The sequence below is a fragment of the Balaenoptera borealis genome (genome assembly GCF_965194805.1).
Source record: "Balaenoptera borealis genome assembly, chromosome: 6".
NCBI classification, from domain to species: domain Eukaryota; kingdom Metazoa; phylum Chordata; class Mammalia; order Artiodactyla; family Balaenopteridae; genus Balaenoptera; species Balaenoptera borealis.
This window is the reverse complement of record NC_138863.1, coordinates 3,333,661-3,352,925: the sequence shown is the minus strand read 5'-3', so window position 1 is coordinate 3,352,925 and position 19,265 is coordinate 3,333,661. Positions and strand designations below refer to the sequence as shown.

The 19,265-nt window shown below is 57.8% G+C and overlaps 1 protein-coding gene across 1 annotated transcript in view; it reads left to right on the top strand.

Annotated features, from left to right (window-relative positions):
- Positions 1-17,367, top strand: part of MLPH (melanophilin) — a 41,048-nt gene extending 23,681 nt beyond the window's left edge. Inside the window, 10 exon segments of the mRNA XM_082395982.1 lie at positions 472-676; positions 2,846-2,985; positions 9,921-9,947; positions 9,949-10,152; positions 10,390-10,545; positions 11,936-12,028; positions 12,926-13,003; positions 14,625-14,682; positions 15,166-15,266; positions 16,785-17,367. Of these exon segments, the coding sequence (XP_082252108.1) occupies positions 472-676; positions 2,846-2,985; positions 9,921-9,947; positions 9,949-10,152; positions 10,390-10,545; positions 11,936-12,028; positions 12,926-13,003; positions 14,625-14,682; positions 15,166-15,266; positions 16,785-16,829 (1,107 nt within the window). The 3' untranslated portion in view covers positions 16,830-17,367.
- The last annotated feature ends 1,898 nt before the right edge of the window (positions 17,368-19,265 follow it).

Sequence of the window (19,265 nt, the reverse complement as noted above, 5' to 3'; positions counted from 1 at the left end):
GTCCTCTCGGCCTCACAGGATCCCTTCCCAAAGGGACTAGAGACTGAGCCCGGCACGCACAGGACCGTCACACGCAGCACAGGCAGCCGGGGCACGAGCCCCGGAGCGAGGAGCCTCAGCTGGAGCCCTGACGTCTCAGTGCCCGGGCTCAAATGGCGCCAGCCCAGAGCTGGGGCCAGGCTCGGTCTTCCGGGGCTGATCTGCAGACGCCTGCGGGCGGGGACACAACAGGGCGGGGAGCTGGGAGCCAGCACCCAAAAGGTCTTTGGGCCACGGGTCCTGCTCTAGCGGCAAGTCCGGAGCCCTTTGAAATGAAAGGGAATTGAGTCGCAAGGGGCAGAGAGGATGGGTGTCCGGTGTTCGGTCGGTCAGATGATGCCTGGAAACCCTCAGGGCTTGGACTGGAAAGACCCACATTCCAAGGAGCTGCCCTTTCCTAGTAAAACCTGCCAACAGGCCCCGTGTGCTCAGGCCCTCACAGATGAGCCCTGCACAGAGGAGACCACCTCCCAGGAGCCCGTGGTCCTGGACGAGGCTGATGCCAGGGCCTCTGGGTGCCACTCCTGTCCAGAAGGGCAGATGGCCAGCCTCTCGCCTGCCGGACCAGACGCCCTCGCTGAGCTCTGCCTGCCGGGAGAGTCTTGCACGACGGCCCCGGGGACCACTGCGACACCTGGTAGGTGCCCTTGGCCACCGTCTTGCACGTGGGCTCTGCATGGAGGAGAGGGTCGCTGGCAGCCTGCCCCACCACCCCGATCTGTGCCAGCCCCCTGACTGATTTTCAGTGCGTAGCCCGTTCCTTCACTGTGATTGTCCAGCACGTGCAGTCCTGGCACACGCCGTCAACCCCTGCTCCCCTGGGCTGGGTGCTTCCCTGGTAACACCCAGAAGTACCAGCATTGACGCCTGCCCTGGCCACACATCTCATTGCCACCTCTGACGGGGGGACATCGAGCAGGAGTGGGGTAGGGATGGGCAGGTGTCCCTGAAATGATAGGATCGCTGGTCACCCGGACCGGCCACCTTAACCACAGGGCAGGACAGCTCCAAACGTGGGACGTGTGATGTGGGTTCCGTCTCGGCCACCTCCCTCCCAGCTGTGACTCGGGAGGTCCGTAAGTGCTTAGACCCTAGTTTAAATCCTCAGTTTAATATTGTTGTCAGACAGTCGGCTTCATAATGAAATCCCGAATCACTATCTGTTCCTGTGCCCTGGGGGAGTGTGCACTGGGGTCCGGGGGTTCAGGTACCTTAGTGATGAAAGAGCAAATGAGACCACAGAAGCAGCACGGGCTGCTCCCCACCGACGTGCTCCCACGTGGCTGCAGCATGGGGCCAGCTGCCGGGAAAGGTGGTTAAGATGCCATCTGCCAGGAAATGGGCCTGCTTTCCGTTTTCCCTTTTCATTATATTATAGGGACTGTAATCTCATGATTCACACGCCCATTAGGATCCTGGAGGCGTCTGGGGGCAATGGGAGGGCAGTTTTACTTCCCCATAAACAATGAATAAATGAATCTACATCGACCAAGTCATAGGATGAAGACTTGGACACGCGCATTTCCTCCCAGGATCCCTAATCAACCCCAGCACGTGGATGGGGTCGCAGCGGGGAGAGGGAGAAGCTGAGACAGACAGTATCGAGCTGGGAAATGCGCCTGGGAGACAGGCAGCTCTGCGTTTCAAGCCCAGCTCTTTTGACCAACTCACCACCCGATTTCATTGATTCTAAGACACATTTGTCACCTCATCTCAAATTGGGAGCGTCTTACAGCGAGTGTGGTAGAAAAGAGTGCGTTGGAGATTGATTGGCGGTGTTGTCTCTTAATAGTGCATCAGACAAGCTACAAGGTCTGCAATTTGAAGGAGTGTTGTGTGTACTTGATCAGACCTCTGAACCGCCGTGCCTCGGCTTCCTCGTTGTAAAATAGGGTTAGTGCCTAACTCAGCGCACTGCTGTGGGCTCTAAATGGGATGGTTGTATCCGTTAGCCCTTGCCACCTAACGGCTTATCACAAACCTACCAGCTTAGAACAACGCACATTTGTGAGCTCACGGGGGCCAGGCATCCAACACGGCATCGCCAGGTCGTTAGCACACGTCTCCCAGGCTGAAACCACAGTGTGCACAGGGCCAGAGTCTCACCTGGAGCTCAGGGCCTTGCCCCCAGGTCGTTCAGGATGCTGGCAGAGCCATGTGGCCGGCTGCACATCAAGCTTGTGCAGCTGATTCCTGCGACGCTGGCTCCTGTGGGTCGCCCCACAGGAGGGTCAAGCCCTCCCCGTCCCGGCACGGCTGGATGTGGTGCCCTCCAGGCCACCCTGGAGCTCTGGGGGTACTTTCTGGTGAGAACATGGGGCTCTTCCACCAACACAGCCCAGGACTAAGCATCTCAGGCCACACCATAGGTGACCCGTGCCCGTGAGAGTCTGCGAATCACTAGTCTGGCAGGAAAAGCAGTCCCCAGTGACCGATGTGGAAAGACTTCCCAAAGTCACCTCCACTCGTGGAAACTTCCCGGGACGCATGTCTGCCACACCCCAGGCGCATGGAATGCCATGTGATGTAATTATATTACATTTGCTTTGCCCACCTGGCTTTCATACCTTGGAGCCCCCCGGTGTGTGCTGGCCGGGGCAGGGGCTTCTGCTCCTGAAATTCCTTGCGTGGGACCATGGACTCTGTTCTATTCTTATTTTGGTTTAGGGATCTCAGCCCCATAATATCAATGGAATAGAATCATGTCTCCGTTTTCTTCGATGTCTCATTTCTCTTCCTTGGAGAAAATGCCCATTGGCTTTCAGCTTTTCACTCCAAATAATCCAAACCCACTCTTCCTCCAAAGGAACAAAGGTCCTCGGGAATGAGCAGCTCCCATCCCACTATCTGGCCGACGTGGACACCTCGGATGAAGAAAGCATCTGGGCTCAGAGGGTGGCATCTCACCATCCCAGACGGAGAGGCCAGACCTTGTCTGAGAACCAGGTAAGGTGGCCGGAAAGAACGCATTCTAGTTGCTTCTTTGGGTGGAGCCTTTTTACCTTAACATCAATTCATTTCTGAGAAATTAAAAGTACTTCAAAACTGTAAAATTGCACACGCCTGCTCAACAGAGATATGCAGTGTCAGAAGCCGTGGGACGAGGGGTGTGGTCCAGCTCTGCAGCCACGGGCTACAGACTGCTCTCCAGGGCCTTGGGGATAACAAGTAGGGCTGCCAGCGGGCCGGGCCTCTGCTGAGCCCTCTGCTTCCGTCCACACCCCCTTCCGCCTCTGATCTGCCCGGGGCTCACCCTTCCCAGGCTTGGACGGTGGGGGGCCTCTCCTCAGTCTAAGCTGACCTCGAACAGGTTAGGGGCCCTTCCAGCCTCAGTCCCTTCACAGCTGTGCTCTGGAAATGATCTGCGAAAAGGACCACCTGACCTGTAGAAGGTGCCTTTCTTTGCATGGCTTTCTGGTGAATCAGTGTCAGGTGTGTTGTTATTTGTTTCGGAGGGGGGGTTTGTTGTTCTAAAATTGATCTAAAATGTCAACGGGGCAGAAACATGGAGTTTTTAAACTCTGCATCTCTGTCTGCAGAGTCAGTGCCCTCAGGCCCAGCTGGCTCTCTTTCCTATAATATCACCTAGAAGCATCCCCCGACCCCGGGGCTGGACGTTCCTCCTGCTCTGACCTCCATCTCTGAGAGAAGCCACTGACCCTTTACCCTGAGCACAGCAGGGCCTGAAAGGCCCTAAGGAGACCTGCAGTGAGGAGCCCTCTCTCTGCCATTCGACCCAGGGGGCTCACTCTTCTTTTATGGAACAGCAGGGGAGATGCTGATGCAAGGAAGTGTCCTCTGATTCAGACCAGGGAGTGACTGGCTTGGCCCCTGGGAAGGCTGGGGGATGATGGTGGAGGGCCAGTGCGGCCAGGACAGAGACCTCCCCAGGGCAGAGACCGCCCTGGGTGGCAGAACCACAACTGGCAGAGAAGTTCCCAGTGTCCAGGCCAGAAGACAATGGGATAAAGACTAGAATTAAATTGTCTATTTTCAGCAAGTTTTTAATTTAGCAGCTTTAGTGACGTTCAGTAAAACACATATCCCGGTATTTAGTCCCACTGACACCAGCCATGCTTTATGCCTCCTTGAAAATTATTCTCTGTTTCATGCTTGTATCTTGTCTCTGGAATTATTCTTCTTCATTTCTTTCTCTTGACTTTATTTACTTCGACTGACTTCGCCTGCGTCTTTATGAAAAGGGAATCAGGCAGTGTAAAGAGTGGCCTCCAGAGGGCAGTAGCGTCCCTGTGCCTCGGGGAAGACCCAGGGCAGCCGCTTACAGGACTCGCAGACGTGCCGTGGGGATTCGAGAGTTCTCGAGAGTAATGTTCTGTTGGGGTCAGTCTGAATGGTCCTCCCCTGACCTGTTGCCTGTCTTTGCACCCGTACTCGTGGTCAGGACTTTCTGGGTGAAGGATATTCAGGAAAGACTTTCTATAAATAATCACTCATGCTGAGAGAGGCCAAAGATAGCACAGCATGTGGTACCAAGGACGGATGCTTCCAAGGGGCTGAGATCAAGGAGATGCAGGAAACGGAGCCCTGGCACGCACCCTTGACTGAGTGGTGGGTATTGAGCCCCCGGTGCCCCAAGAGCTCAGGCTAAAGACACTGACTCGGTTTCCCCACGAAAGCCTCACCAGTGCCAAATTACAGTAGCTCATTTTCCTCCTCTGTCTGTACTGCATTCCTAAATTGTAAATCTGTGTTTTGCTGCAAACGAGTTGAAAACACCAGAAGTTCATTCCAAGTTGCCGTCCGTGTGTCCAGATAGCGTGTAATTTACCTGGACGGAGCTCACACGGGACAGAGCGGCTCCCGCTTTTGGCAGAAGGGAGGGGCACGAGCAGCTTTGGGCTCCTGAGCACCTGAGAGACAGGTGTTCCCTGGGGGTGTCTGCAGGGGGCCAGCGGCTCTTGATCCCAGATGGAAAACCAGGATGTGTCCAGGCTGTCCTGGCGGCATGTGGACAGGATCTTGCTCAGAGAAAACCACCCGCCTGCAGCTCCCCTCCCGTTCCGAGGGCTGTGGTCTCTCCATGGCTCCGTGCTGCCCCCAGCTCCTGCCCCTCCTCCGTCAGGACGAGAACTTTCCGAGTTCTCATCGTGGGATGCTTTTCTTTCTCTTTCTCTCTGGAGGTGATACTTCACTGTGCCGGTGCCGGACCCTGGTTGGGTCGGCTCTTATTCTCCGGCCACGGGTTCATGCCCACCATGCTCCCCAGGGACACACGGCTACCTGCGGAGCACCCCCCCCCCAGGTATTGATCGCTGCCTCTCAGATGCCATGAGTGTGCCCACAGCTGGTCTCGATTACCAGCAGCCACTCGAGGTGAGGGCTGGGGCCACTGCCGCCGAAACCCCTGTGTTGAAGTTTCTCAGCTTGTGTTCTTCTCCGGGCAGATTTGCCCACTCAAAGCCCTCGGTGCTGTGAAGGTGAAACTAATTACCTGCGGAACAATGCAGAAGCATCCTGCCTGCCTGCTGGAGCCATCTCCCTCTTTTAAAACAAGGTGGACCACAGATGAGATAATGGCAGGCGAGATGCATCTGCTGGGCTTGGAAGAAAACAGTAGAATTCATTTTCTCATTTCCCGGCCTGGGAGTTAATAGACTCCGGTGACTCAAGAGCTGGTGACTCAAGGGATGAGCCAGTCGTACTTTTAGGTCATTACCTGGCAGGCCTCCTGGCCCACAGTGACCCGGCGCTCTTGACTTTGAGCAGCCTGGCATAATCAACTCACACCTTCCTGTGCGGCTCAGGCTCAGCAGTGACGATGGCCGCGCCACGGCCGTGACGCTGAACGTGTCACCTGTCCTTCTTTATTCATCCCCGCAACGCCCCCCGCCCCCGCTTCTGGTACCGCTCCCAGCTTTTGCTTGGCGTTCCAGGACCCTGGTTGTCAGAAAATGGGCCTCACAGTTACCTTCCCAGGGCACATCACGAATGGTGGCCTGACCTTTCCTTCCACTGCTTGGGAATTTGGTGCTCCTGAGGTGGTAGGTGCCAGCGTCCTGCTGGCCGGAGTGGCTCTGCCCTCCGGCCACTGAATCCCTCCCTCTGCTGCAGATCTCTGAGCGGAACAAGTACATGTCAGCCGGGGACCGCCTGCTGACCCGCTGAAGCCCCTTTGTTAAGGGAGGTTGAGGCACCAACACGGGCTTTGCAAGGAAGACTCTCGACTGGGAGCTCCTGCCTGGGGCTCAGAGAGCTGAGCGGGTTTCCACCGTACAGCTGAGGGTGGGGGCGGGCGTCTGCCCCGTCCAGGCCCCTGCCGTCTGCCGTGCTTGGAGCCTGGGCATCTGTGGGCCCAGCCAAAGGTGCAGGAGAACTCAGAGGGGTGCAGATGTGCAGCCTTTGGTGCGGATGTAACAAGAGAGGGGCTAGGAAGTCAGAGCAGCGAAGACCCGGGGACCTCGCTTGGTCCTGCAGTATCCGGGAGTCCAGGCCGTCAGAGCGGGCAGGGGTCTCCTCCCACCCTGTGTGTGAGGGCGTACCCAGCGCACTGGGGCCACCTTCTGGGGGGTGAATGGAACAGAACCCTTGGTCTAATGCGAGTGTATGTGCACATGTGCGTCTGAGGGACAGCCAGCCAGCCGGGTAGCTGTGGGCGTAGGGGCGGCAGTGCTCAGGCCCAGGCCCTGCCCCGAGTCTGCCTGAGCCACGGCCCCGGTCCAGCACCCGGCCCCCTCCCTGCAGCGCCCGAGGGCCCTGGAGATCAGCTCCGCCGGCAGCTGGGGTGGGCAGTGGGAGCCACGCACCCCCAGGGCCACAGCCACCTTCGCCCACAGGAGGTGCCCTCGTCTGACACCCTCTGTGGGCCGGCAGGGCCAGGCTGACCCAGAGACAGAGTTTCAGTCCCCGGGTTTTAGCTGAGGAAACAGGCCCAGGCCCTCAGGAGAGGAACTCCAGAGCCCGTGGCCGGCTGGGAACACACTCTGAAGCGCCCCCGCGCAGCCTGGGAGAGGCCCTCTGCCCCTCAGGATGCTTTCAGGACAGGCCCTCTCACCTGAGCCTGTGGCAGGTGTCCCCCACGCAGGCCCGGTGGCCCGCAGGACCCCAGGACTCACCCCCAGCCGCCCAGCCCCCGGGCTGCCTCCCCCCCGTCCTGGAGGCTGACCCAGATCCCCCTCTGGGCCTCCCTCTCCCCCACCAGCATCACCAGGGCAACCGGCGCCCCTCTTCACCAGGAACCAAAGCGTTCCCAGGACATAGGGCTTTCGGGGTTCAAACTTAGACACCTTGGTCACCCCAGCTGTATCCTGTTGTGCTGGCCAGCTGCCATCACGTGTATATGTGTTTGTATGCATACATGTGTGTTGGACACGCATGCGTGTGTGTGTGTGTCTGTATGTGTGGGTTTTTTATTTACCAAGTAGAAACACCACCACCTTCTAACAGCAGTTCATAAATCTCCACCCCACACCCTCATCAGCTCCTGCCTGGAGTGGCATCAGGTTCCCATTTCTCAAGGGGATTCTGAAGTTTCTCAACCCCATTTACTCTGAGAGAAAGATTTATTCCCATCAGACCCAACAGAATCTACCCTCCGATCATCACAGGGGTTCTCTTCACCCATTGTGGCCTCTGAGGAGATTTGATTTTTGAGCGTCTTCAGGAAATTGGGACCCTGTAGAAAAGCATCCCAGTAAACATGCCGCTTCCCTGTCGGCTCACTCCAGCCCTCGGCACTCGTCTGCGAGGCTGCTTGGTTCCATTCACAGAGAAAATTAAGTGATGACCAGCACTGCCCTCTGCTTGCCAGGAGCACCCGGGGCCGAGGGGGCCGGAAGCCGGCCCGACGGGCACTGCGGGTGTAACATCGTGGTGCAGAAGGCCCCCTCCCATCAGCAGCGTCAGCGGGTGACTCACTCCCCGAAGGAAGGGACAGGGAGGGGGGTCTAAGAGTCCCGGAAGGCGGTCCTGGGGGGACCCTCACCTCACACTCTGACGTCTGCTTTGTGGGCTAAAGGAGAGACAGCCAGTGAGTGAATGAGCGACCGGCCTCCCTGCTCACGTCCCCCCCCCGACCCCCAGGGAGCCCTCTGCCTGACAAACTGAGAACAGGCTGTGGAAACGGGAGGCCAGTTAAGAGGCTGGTGGACTGTCCAGGCAGGACAAGGTGGCGGGTGAACCAGGCAGGGCAGCAGAGGTGATGGGAGGTGGACCCTGGGTACCTGTTGAAGGCAGAGCCAGCGGGGATGGATTCAGGGCGAGAGAAAGAGAGGGGTCAGATGACACCAGGGTTTTTGGCCTGAGCAAGTTCTACAGGATGGAACTGCCCTGAACTTTTTTTTTTTTTTGGCTGTGTTGGGTCTTCGTTGCTGCGCGGGCTTTCTCTAGTTGTGGCGAGCGGGGGCTCCTCTTCGCTGCCGTGCGCGGGCTTCTCATCACGGTGGCTTCTCTTGTTGCGGAGCACGGGCTCTAGGTGCGCGGGCTTCAGTAGCTGTGGCGCACGGGCTCAGTAGTTGTGGCTCGTGGGCTCCAGAGCGCAGGCTCAGTAGTTGTGGCGCACGGGCATAGTGGCTCTACGGTATGTGGGATCTTCCTGGACCAGGGATCGAACCCGTGTCCCCTGCATTGGCAGGTGGATTCTTAACCACTTTGCTACCAGGGAAGTCCCTGCCCTTAACTTTTAAATCTCATTACCCACTCTCAAGTTATTTGGGCTGTAAAGGGCAGTTGGGATAATTTGGCCATTTTTCTGGTTTTTTCACATGACTCTGGTCACTTCTGAAAACCAACACGCTAAATCCCTTCACATAAAGCTCGTGTCCACAGGCAGACGAAACAAAAAGCTGCTCAGTGAACCACTGGCCGGAGTGCAGGAAGGGGTGGCGGCCGGAGCTGACTGCGGTCCAGGCCCTGACCTGATGCGTACTGAGTGAGGCCGGGCAAAGGAGGGGCTCTGAGCACCCTTTCCCCACCTGTGGACTTAGCGTAAGAGCTGGAATCAGTGAGGGACTCCCACCCGCTCGTAGAGACTTAGAAAATCATGACCAAAAAATACAACCCTGAAAAATAGTTTCCAGAAACAGAGGCCTAGCTAGACTCTGGAGGAGAGATTTCCAGAAATGAGCACCGTTTAGCTCTGAGTTTCTCACCAGCCAAGGCCGACAAATAGATATTCTGGGTTGTATGAAACTCATCCAAGTTCACGCGGGGTGACAGACTTCCCTGGCTCTAGATTCAGGAAGCGATGCGTGGTAAAGGGTGCTGCTCACCGTGTCGTAGAAGGCATCACTGTGAGGGTCACACAACTTTGCAGTTTTCCAAGAGTCACAGATACACTGTGGACACTTCTCAGTCGGCTCCGGACCAGTGTCTGGGAGTATGATCCCTTTGCAAAGCCGACAGGAGGCTCGTGGGAGAGACCGTGGACACAGAGCCTGGTACACGGAGACATACCAGGGACAGTGGGCACGAATGCCGTTGCGCTTATGCAAGCTCAGGACCCACCCCTGAGCCCTCGGGCGACGCTGAGGCCACACGGCCGTCGTGTACTTCAGTCTTACCACGGGGGGACCGAGAAAAACCCAGAGAACAGACTTGTCAGCACCCCGTAGCCTCAACTGGCAGATGCAGACAGTCCGGGTTGAGGTCTTGGTTTGGCGCCGTAAGGATGCTTAAACCCTAGGAAATGGCTTGGGGACCCAGTTTGGGAACAGAGAGAAGTCCAGACATGGTGCGTCTCAGACGGCGTGGGCGCTGTTAGGATCGCCAGGGACATCCCACCCTTCGGAGCCTGGTTCTGGCAGACGGGCAGCACGGGCGCCTCGGCCGAGCTCGTGCGGGGAGTAGGTGAGGCCGCAGCTCCAGCCAAGGCCCCGGGGGTGCTGGGGGCGGGGTGCTCTCTGGAGCCCTACTTCTCCTCTCAGTGCTTCCAGGTGACGGACCCACTGAGACGCAGCCGCTCGTCCATTTCAGTGTCCCGCTGGCAGCAAGCCCACAGACGCCGACGTGGAAGAGGTGGCCCTAAGGAGAAGACTGGAGGACTTGATCAGCCACGTCAGTGACCAGCGGGCCTCATCCGAGGAGGAGGGCGAGGGTGACGGGGCGGAGCCGGGCGGCAGCACCCCCGTCGAGCACCTCCCCGGGGCCGCCCAGGAGGTGAGGCTGCCTGAGCGACCTCGGCACAGCACACTCGGAGGCGGGGCCAGGGGTCCGCAGTTTGTGCCTAAGCCAGCGGCCAGGCCCCAGCTGCACACGGCGCCCCACCACGGGCTGCCCCGCTGGCCCGGCAGCTCCTGGCGTAGCGAAAGGAGCACCTTCAGGGTGGGGCGTGTGTCGGTGGGAGCCCTGCGGCCTCCCCTGCTGGTGGTCACGTGCGGCGCTTCCCTCTCCTAGGTGTGCACGGCTGCAGGCCAAACGCCCAGCCGGGAGAAGGGGCCCCGGGCCCCCCAGGACCCCGTGCAGCCCAGCAGGACCACAGACAAGGAGCTGTCGCAGCTGGAGGACAGAGTGGCCGCCACGGCCTCTGAGGTGCAGCGGACAGAGAGCGAGGTAGCCCCGGCGGCCCCGGAGCAGGTGTCTCCCCCAAATAGGGAGTGGGGGCCCCGGAGGCCTGGCGAGGGCGGCCAGCCCCCCGCAGGGCTCACACGCAGCAACCCACGTTGTCGGCTCCGGGACAGGCTCCTGGGGCTTGCCGTGGGAATCCCCCTCCACGCCACCCCCTGCGCCCCACCCCTGCGCTTTTTCCCTTTTAGGTTGGCAAGAGACAGGCGGCGTTTTCAGCCACGGAAGGAAGATGCTGACACTTACCCCTCCCTGCCCCGTGAGGAGGGCTTCTCCAGAAGCAGGCTTAGATGTTAGGACAGCCCCGGGGACCAGACCCTGACCGAGGGTCGTCCTGTAAACTTGGGTCCTGGGCTTGAGTTAGGGTAGGAGCTGTGTTAGTGGTGTGCAAAGGTCAAAGGACAGAACCAGGGTCTCCCAGAGACAGTCAAGGTGATTGGGCTCTGCTCTGCCCTCCCCCTGGTGACCCCAGAGGAGAGGAGGTCTGCCCATCCGAGTGCGGGGGACCCAGCACCCAGTGTCCATTCATTCCAGCTTCTGTTCTCTTCAGCAAGTGCCCTTCCGTCCCCGAGGAAGAAGGGGCGCGTCCCCAGGCCGTGCACCTTAGGGGGCGCAAGTGAGCCTGAGAACGTTGCGTTCATTTCTTCCTTCTTGTGGAGCAAACAGTTCTCAGTCGGGATCCCAAGTATGGCAGGCACTGTGTAGACACAAAAGATGCAGCTATGAGCACCTCAGACCAAGCCCCTGCGTTCGTGGAGCTTATGTTTTTAGTGGGAGGGGACAGAGAACAAGTCAACGAGACTGAGGAGAGGGTAGCCCCAGGGAGCATTCAGATGGGGTGGCCCCGAGGGGTGGTCAGGAAGGGGTAATACAAATACAAGAAGGCAACCCGGGCGAAGGCCCCGAGGCGGTGTCACCCTTGGCCTGTTCAGGCATCAGCAGCGGAGCCCTGCGCTGGAGCCGAGGGAGCGAGAAGGGGCGTGTCTGAGAGGAGGGCGGATTCCAGAGAGCCCCGAGGACCATGGGAAGGGTTTGGGGCCGTCGGAGGGATCTGGACGGACCTGAAGGGGGCCCGGTTCCCGTCCCCAGAAGCTTCTGCCTTCAGCTCTCCCCCGGTCACTACCCCTCCCTCCGTCCCTCGTGGATGAGCCCCCAGAAAATGTATGGGGCCCCTCCCCCGCCTGGGGGTGACCCTCCCGACAGCCATGGAAGACGGCTGAAAATGGGGCGCCCAGGAAGTGGCCCTGGGCGGGTCACCCATCTTAGGGGAAGCATGATGAAATCGGTGAATCGGGGGCAGCTGCTCCTCCTGTCCTGTGACGTTGAGAAAGGACATCCAAGTGACATCTGTCTGTCTGTCTGTCTGTGGTTCCCCCAGGTTTCAGATATCGAGTCCAGGATTGCAGCCTTGCAGGCTGCAGGGCTCACCGTGAGGACCTCGGCAAAGCCCCGGAGGAAATCCAACCTCCCGGTGAGTGGAGGGGCCGCAGGGCCCTGGGGGTCGTGCCTGGAGCCCTGGCCAGGAGCACGGGGCAGCCCGGGGCCTGGCAGCGAGAGTCCCCCGGGGCAGCCGCCGCCCTCCTCCTTAATCTGCCAGCCTCCCGTTCCTGATATCAGTGACCTGGGCTGTGCTGGGATTCCTTTTCATTTGCTAGTGTCATTTCTAACGGAAAATAGTGCCATGTGGGGGGGACCCTCAGCTCCTGCATGAGAATTGGAAACACAGCCACATGGTCCACACACACACATGCGCACACACACACACACACACACACACTTCAAAGTCCAAAGGAAGCAAGCTGAACAACACCTCGTGTTGGCGGGCTTAATAAAAGCGCTGTTTCAAGGCGGGTGTGACAGAGTAGCAGGATGGGGACCTGCCCACGACAGAGACGTGAGACCAACATCCTTCTCCCCGATTCAAGTCGGGAACCTCCAGACGAATCACAGTGTGAGGAAATGTGGCACAAGGATGACAAGTGCTCTTAGGGGAGCCCCAGGTGCGGCTGCCGGGTGCCCCGTCAAATCTGAATTTCAGATTCACAACAAGTCATCTTCTGGTATAAGTATACCCCGTGCAATATCTGGGACATACTTATACCAAAAAAATTTAATCATTGTTTAAAGCCAACTGGGCGTTCAACTGAAGTTCAAAGCCAACTGGGCGTTCTGTACTTTAATTCGCTAAACCCAGCAGCCCTGGGCGCAGAGCCCTGGAGCGGTGTGTGCTCTGTGGGTGCTGACGTGCCATCCCGGCCTTGCAGACCGAGTACTAAAGAGAACACCATCCCTGGGTCCTGCTCGCCCGCCCTGTGGCAGGAGGTCAAACGAGCAGTCATAAGGCACAGGCCCCTTCCTTGTTCTCCAGGTATTTCTTCCCCGGCTTGTTGGGCAGTTTGGCCAGAGCCCTAAGGATCCGACTGCAGACCCTTCGGGTGAGGCCAAGGTGTGTGTTACTCCGTCCAAGCCCGAGAGGCTGGAAGCGGGTAAACGGTTGGCCCGACTTTTCCAGAAACGTGACAAGTCCGGGGGTGGTGGAGCTGAAACGTTGGGACTTTAAGAACCCGGCAAGTCTCACAGGCTGGCCTCCCCATAGGGTGTTTGTCAGGGAAAATCCAGGACAGCCCGGCAGGAGAGTGGGAGGGTGGGACAGAGGGCAGAGGGGAAGGAGGCGGGCAGACCCCAGGCAGGGTCACGGGCTGAGAGTAATACAGAGCCCTGGAGACGGTGCACATCACAGGGGCCAGGTGCTGGGCATGTACTGCCCCCCACGCCCCCCTGTCCTGGGTGACGAACGTTCACAGGCACAGCAGGCTCCAGGGCCTGGGGACAGGCCTCCGCTGGGAGCCGCGGGTCCTGGCCGTGGGAGCAAAGCACGGGAGCCGGTGTGCATGAAACGGCACAAGGGTGGATGTGGGGTATGGGTGGGACGCCCCACAGCCTGCTGATCAGGAAGACGGTGACGCCGTTAAGGGCTGCAGGGCCCGGGGGAGGGGCGGCCTGGGAGGGAGCAGGAGCTCCTGGGTTTCGGGGGTGTGACTGGGGTGCAGGTGGCGGTGCCCGTCCCAGGGGCCCACAGAGCAGGGCGTCTGCTCCAGGTCCTGCCTGCTGCCTGATGCGCCCCTTGTGAGCTATAACGAGCATCTAGTCATTTGTGCTTCTCATGACAACAGCAGTGGGTAGCTCTTCATAGTTAAAAACGGTATTTTTTTTCCATCCTTCCATTTGATGTTCAAAAAACCTGGTAAGCAGGTGTGGATATCCCCCCTGTTGCACCGATGAGGAGCCTGAGGGTCGGGGAGGTAGACATACTGGATTGAGACCACACAGACCAGCGACAGACGGTCTCAGGCAGGCCTCCCGGCTCCACCCCGACCCTCTTCTCGGGGCTGTGGTCCTCCCTGACCTGTCCCGGGAAGCCCAGCCTGAAGGCGTCTGCCGCCAGCCTCCTGGTACAGCCCGCAAAACCAGCCAGGCTGAATCCCAGGGGGCCAGGCACTGGCAGGACTTCAGGGAGTCAGGCCGTTTTGCTCTCGCTTCCCCGCTGAAGAGGCAAAACAGAGAATGAATTAGCCCAGAGTAGAGCAGTGAGCAACAGGAAAGGGAGAGGGAAAGAAAGGTGGGGGGGCCGGCAGCCATGGGGCGCTGAGAGTGTATTGGGTACAGTTAATCTTCCAATATCCTGTAAAGGGGCTGCTGGCCCATTTTCCAGATGAGGAGACAGTTCAGAGAGAGTACGTACATCGTCCCTGTCACGGTGGTAAGGGGTAGCGACAGGATTGGAACCTCTCTGTGGGGCTGAAATTTGTGCTTTTTCCACTGTACCCACCCAAAGTTGCAGTTCTCCGAAAGCTAAGCAGCTCTTTTATATTCCGGCATTTGTTGCTTAATTTATTGATGGCGTGCATTTTAATATTGTTAAAAGTTCAGATATTGCCCAGGAACAGACGACAGTTGCCCTGATTAATCCGAATCTGCAGGAATGATGAGAAATCCAAACCTAGCTCCCGGTGTTCCTAACAATTACAACAAGGTACTGACGCCCAGAGACGGCTTCTTTCTTCCAGGTTGTGGCTGCACCCTATCTTGTGAGGGGAAAGCTCGGTAATTACCCCAAAAGTCAAGGTAAGAGTCACCTGCTTCCCTCGTCCCCCAGGCCTGGGAGGTGAGCTCAGGGGCGTGAAAATGGCCAAGTGGGGCCCCATATTTCTACATAACCCATGGGACCAGGCATGTCATGCCACTGATGCCCGAAGGACACTGCAGTGCCCTCTGGCCACCCTCAGGGGCCGTTGCAGTGACGTGGTGTCTGGATACCTGGAATTTGCTGCCTGAAGCACCTAAGGGTGTTGATGGTGGTGGCAGCGGTGGTTTCCTTATCCTGCGATGTAAATCGTCCTGATAATGGTGCACAGCACCCCACCTTCTTACACAGAGCACAGGGCGTAATTAGCCTGCCTTGATGTCTTGATGGTGACGAGGACATCAGCTTCGTCCTGGATGGCACATTTGTTTTTATGCTCCTTTTAAAATTTCTTAGGAAGCAAAGACACTTGTTTGGGGTAAGTTTGTGATTAATAAGCAGCCCCCCTCCTGTTTTCCTCAAAGACAAAGATGATGACTCCTTCGATCGGAAATCCGTGTCCCGCGGATCCCTGACACAGAGAAACCCCAACGGCAGGAAGGGAACCGCCAACCACAGCTTTGCGGTAAGTTTTCTCTTTTCACTGAGGCGGCTTTAAAATTCTGTCAGATTAACATGTTGATCTTAAGTTTTCAAAGTAAAGAATTGGGGTACACTAACAGGAATAGTAAAATCAAGGAAAGATCTAAAGGAAAATTGAAAACATTTCTTAAAGGTACACAGTGTACCAGAGATGGGGTCGCCTGGCCCTGGGGGGCTCTGGGTTTGGGGACGGGGACAGCGCATGAGGCAATGAGGACTCCCCACGCAGCCCCACCTGCCCGCCCAGCGCCGTAAAGGTCATTCAGCTGAACCAGCCGTGCAGGTGCCGGGGTCAAGGCTGTCCCCCGACTTCCGTGGGAGAGGGCTCTCTGCAGAAAGAGCTTGAGGTTCCTCCCAGAGCCCAGGGAACATCAGGCTGGACCAGCGGGGTCATGGCCTTGATGCCTACAGAAGTGCACCTCGCAGACCCTTCTCTGGCACCACGGTCCTTGGTGTTTCCAGCCGCACGAGAGCCTGGTGAAAGCACCAGCTTTGCTGATGGGGGTGTCAACTTCCTGGAGCGCCCACGGCACTTCGCAAACACAGTGCTGCAACGGCGAGAGACAGCTGACCTCTAGGGACCCCAGAGTCATGCCCACGTCCCAGGGGTGGGCATGAGGTCTCAGTGGCCAACATCAGGGTCCAGACGCCCCCATCCCCACAGCTGTCCGCACTCACATCTCACTCGCTGGCTGCGACCACCCAGCAGTCGTTCTGACTTCACAGCGGTCACGAGAGTCTGCGTCGACAGCTTCGCTGTCCAGGAGGACAGAGCGACCGCTCTGTTCTTTCCACAAACTCCATCTTTAAACGGGATTTCAGAGTATCTCACAGTACTCATTGCTGATGATTGTGTGCGAGCCGTGTGTCGGCAGACGGGGAGATGGGGCACACGTGTCCGGTACAGCCAGCGTTAGGCCACCCCAGACGACAGGAAAGGACAGAGGGCAGAGGCTCCCTGCCAGGCCCCACCTGAGCCCGGAAGAGGCCGCCTGGACCGTGGCCAGAGCGTGGCCATCCCCAGGGGCTGATGGCGGGCGATAAGAAATCGCCAGCGGGGGCTTGAAAGTCTACATGCTTTCAAATTAGAACGCACCCTCCGTGTTTCAGAGCTTTAGATTGTCACATACTTTCCGTCTTTACAGCCCATTTGATGAGGGCTGGTGTCATTGACCCATAGCTGGGGAAACAGAGGCAGAGAGAGATTGAGTAAAAAAACCCGGCAGGGGGTTGACGGATGCCTTCTGACCAGCAAGCCCATGTGTGCAGCTGTGTGCATCTTTGTGCTCTCCCGTGTGTGTGTGCCTGTGTACGTGCCCGTGTGTGTTTTTATGTACACACAGTCATACAACTAAGTGCATGTCTACCTGTGTGCACACCTGTGCGTTTATGTGTTCCTCTGTGCTCGCCCGTGTATTTCTGTGCCCATGCCTGCATGAGTGTGCACGTGCTCTCGCCCGTGTATCTGTGTGCACGCCGACGTGTCCGTGTGTGTGCACAGAAACCCGTGATGACCCACCAGGCCTTAAAGGAGAGGTTCGTCTGAACGGGACAGAGCAGCAGAGTGGTGCCGGGCCTTCCTTCCCTCTACCTCGGCCTTCGTGTCCCTCCACCTGCCCCGCGTCTTCCAACGCACGCAGTCCAGTGGCGGAACGAGAAGAAACCCCATCCGTGAGCTGACAGCGGTTCTCAGACCGTCAGCTCTTCACCCATGTTCTTTGATGACCTCCAAGGCCGCCCCTGCCCACCTGCTCTGATCCGTGAGAAACATCTAAGCTGATACGTCTTTCCTTTAGGGCAATGTGGCTTAAGCTTTTTGAAGGACACAAAGAAGCTCTTGGGGGCTTCCCTGGTGGCGCAGTGGTTGAGAATCTGCCTGCCAATGCAGGGGACACGGGTTCGAGCCCTGGTCTGGGAAGATCCCACATGCCGCGGAGCGACTAGGCCCGTGAGCCACAACTACTGAGCCTGCGCATCTGGAGCCTGTGCTCCGCAACAAGAGAGGCCACGATAGTGAGAGGCCCGCGCACCGTGATGAAGAGTGGCCCCCGCTTGCCACAACTAGAGAAAGCCCTAGCACAGAAACGAAGACCCAACACAGCCAAAAATGGATTAATTAATTAATTAAATAAAATTTTTAAAAAAAGAAGCTCTTGTTCAGTGATCTTTTACCCCTTTCACTGCTGGCTTTCTTATGCTGCTTTCATGACCGGAATGGAAAAGGGGTGACTCAGTGACAGCACCAGCCATCTGTATACTCCTGACTGTGTCTGTCGGAGCCAGGGCAGGTGTGTGGGTGCTACTGGACGTCAGGACAAGTCACTGAGCTCACGTCCATCTGAATAAGAGGGAGGGATAGACCCCGCATCTCCTCACACAAACACACCTAGTCTGCAAGTTCCCAGCCTGTGAAGCAGAGAAAGGACACCATGGTCGAGGACAGAGCATGCAAGCGGGAGCAAGTGAGCATTTGCTCAAAGCCCGGGTGCAGGTGCAGACCACCTGCTGGGAGGCACTGGTGCAGTCTGGACGGGCAGGGCCCAGCCTGGCACTGCCATTCACTGCGCTGGAATCCAGGAGGCCACTTGCCATCGGTCCACAGAGGAGCTCCAAGTCCTGCTGCACCTCAGACAGTCTGGCACTCAGGAACACGTCTGGGTGTCTGTGTGGCTCATCCAGCTTGAAGGGGAGCCCACTGGGACCCCCTCCACAGCTGCCTTGAGCACAGTAACCCTGTCTCCCCTCCCCAAGCATGGCTGTGTGCTTCAGAGGGACCAGTTTATTGAATCCTCAGAACAGCACATTTTGCAGAGGAGGGAACAGAGCCCCGAGTGTGAGGCAGCCTCCCCTGTGATCCTCTGGTACTTTCCACAGTGACTTGGGGTCAGCTTTAACTTTGCTCTCTCAAGGGGCTTGGTGTTTGTGTTCAGTGGTAACTGAAAGAGCCTTTGATACTAAGACTGTCTTCCCACCTGACTGTGGACACAGCCCCACCCGTGGTTTACAGGTTCTGCATCACGAGCTCCCTTCGCGTTGGCACTGAGCCTGTGGCGTCACAGTCACCGCAGAGACCATGTCGTCGCCGGGGTGGCCCATGGCAGCTCCAGTGCGCTTTTCGGAATCAGCACCTGAGTTGATCTGAATGACGAGGGTTCTGCTGGGATTTGCAGAGAAGATGGCTCTGAAACTCCTTCTCAGAATGAAAGCTGCTTGAAATAGTCAGCTCCTAATTCAAAGCTGAAAACGATTAAAAGATTCCAGTAAGCAAAAGAGGATCAATCCTTGTTTCCGTACACCCCTCCTTATTCACAGAGTCAACTGAAGTCAGTGTGAGTTCCTAGCGTCGAGGAAGCAGCAGCCCTCGCTGGCCTGCGGCACTGCCCTGCGTGTGATGTGACAGGCACGTGAGGCCTTGTGCCCCGGAACCTTAGTGGCCACTTAGCTCCGTTGCTGACGAGTTCAGAGAGCTTCCAACCTGGAAGCACATTGGTCCCTCCTTCAGAAAGCCTCTCGCTGGGGTCTCCGATTAGGGTCAGGGCTACACTCACTCTTTCATTCTCTCGGCAGCACTGCAGAGGCCCGGGACGGTGTGCATGGCCCAGGGACCTGCACTCATCTTGCAGGCAGCGGTCGGGGTGCCGGGGATGTGAATTCTCCCAGCTCCTGTGCTGGTTCCTCAGCCCCTCTCGGCCCCTTGATGTCGAATCTCCTCTCCATCCCCATCAGGTCCCACGGCTTTAGGCACCTGTGGCTGGATTGCAGCCCAGACGCCCCGAGGTCCCCACCACAGACCGGCTGCCTCTTCCTCTGGCATCTCAAAGTCAGCCCATCCTACAGAACTCCGATCTTACCCCCAAACCCTGCTGCATCCACTCAGGTCAACTCCGTCCTGCCAGGGGCTCCGGCCAAGGCTTTACCCTCTCTTTAACCTCACATTCTGTCGGGAAAAGCTGGCCACTCTGACTTCTGCGTATGCCCCAAC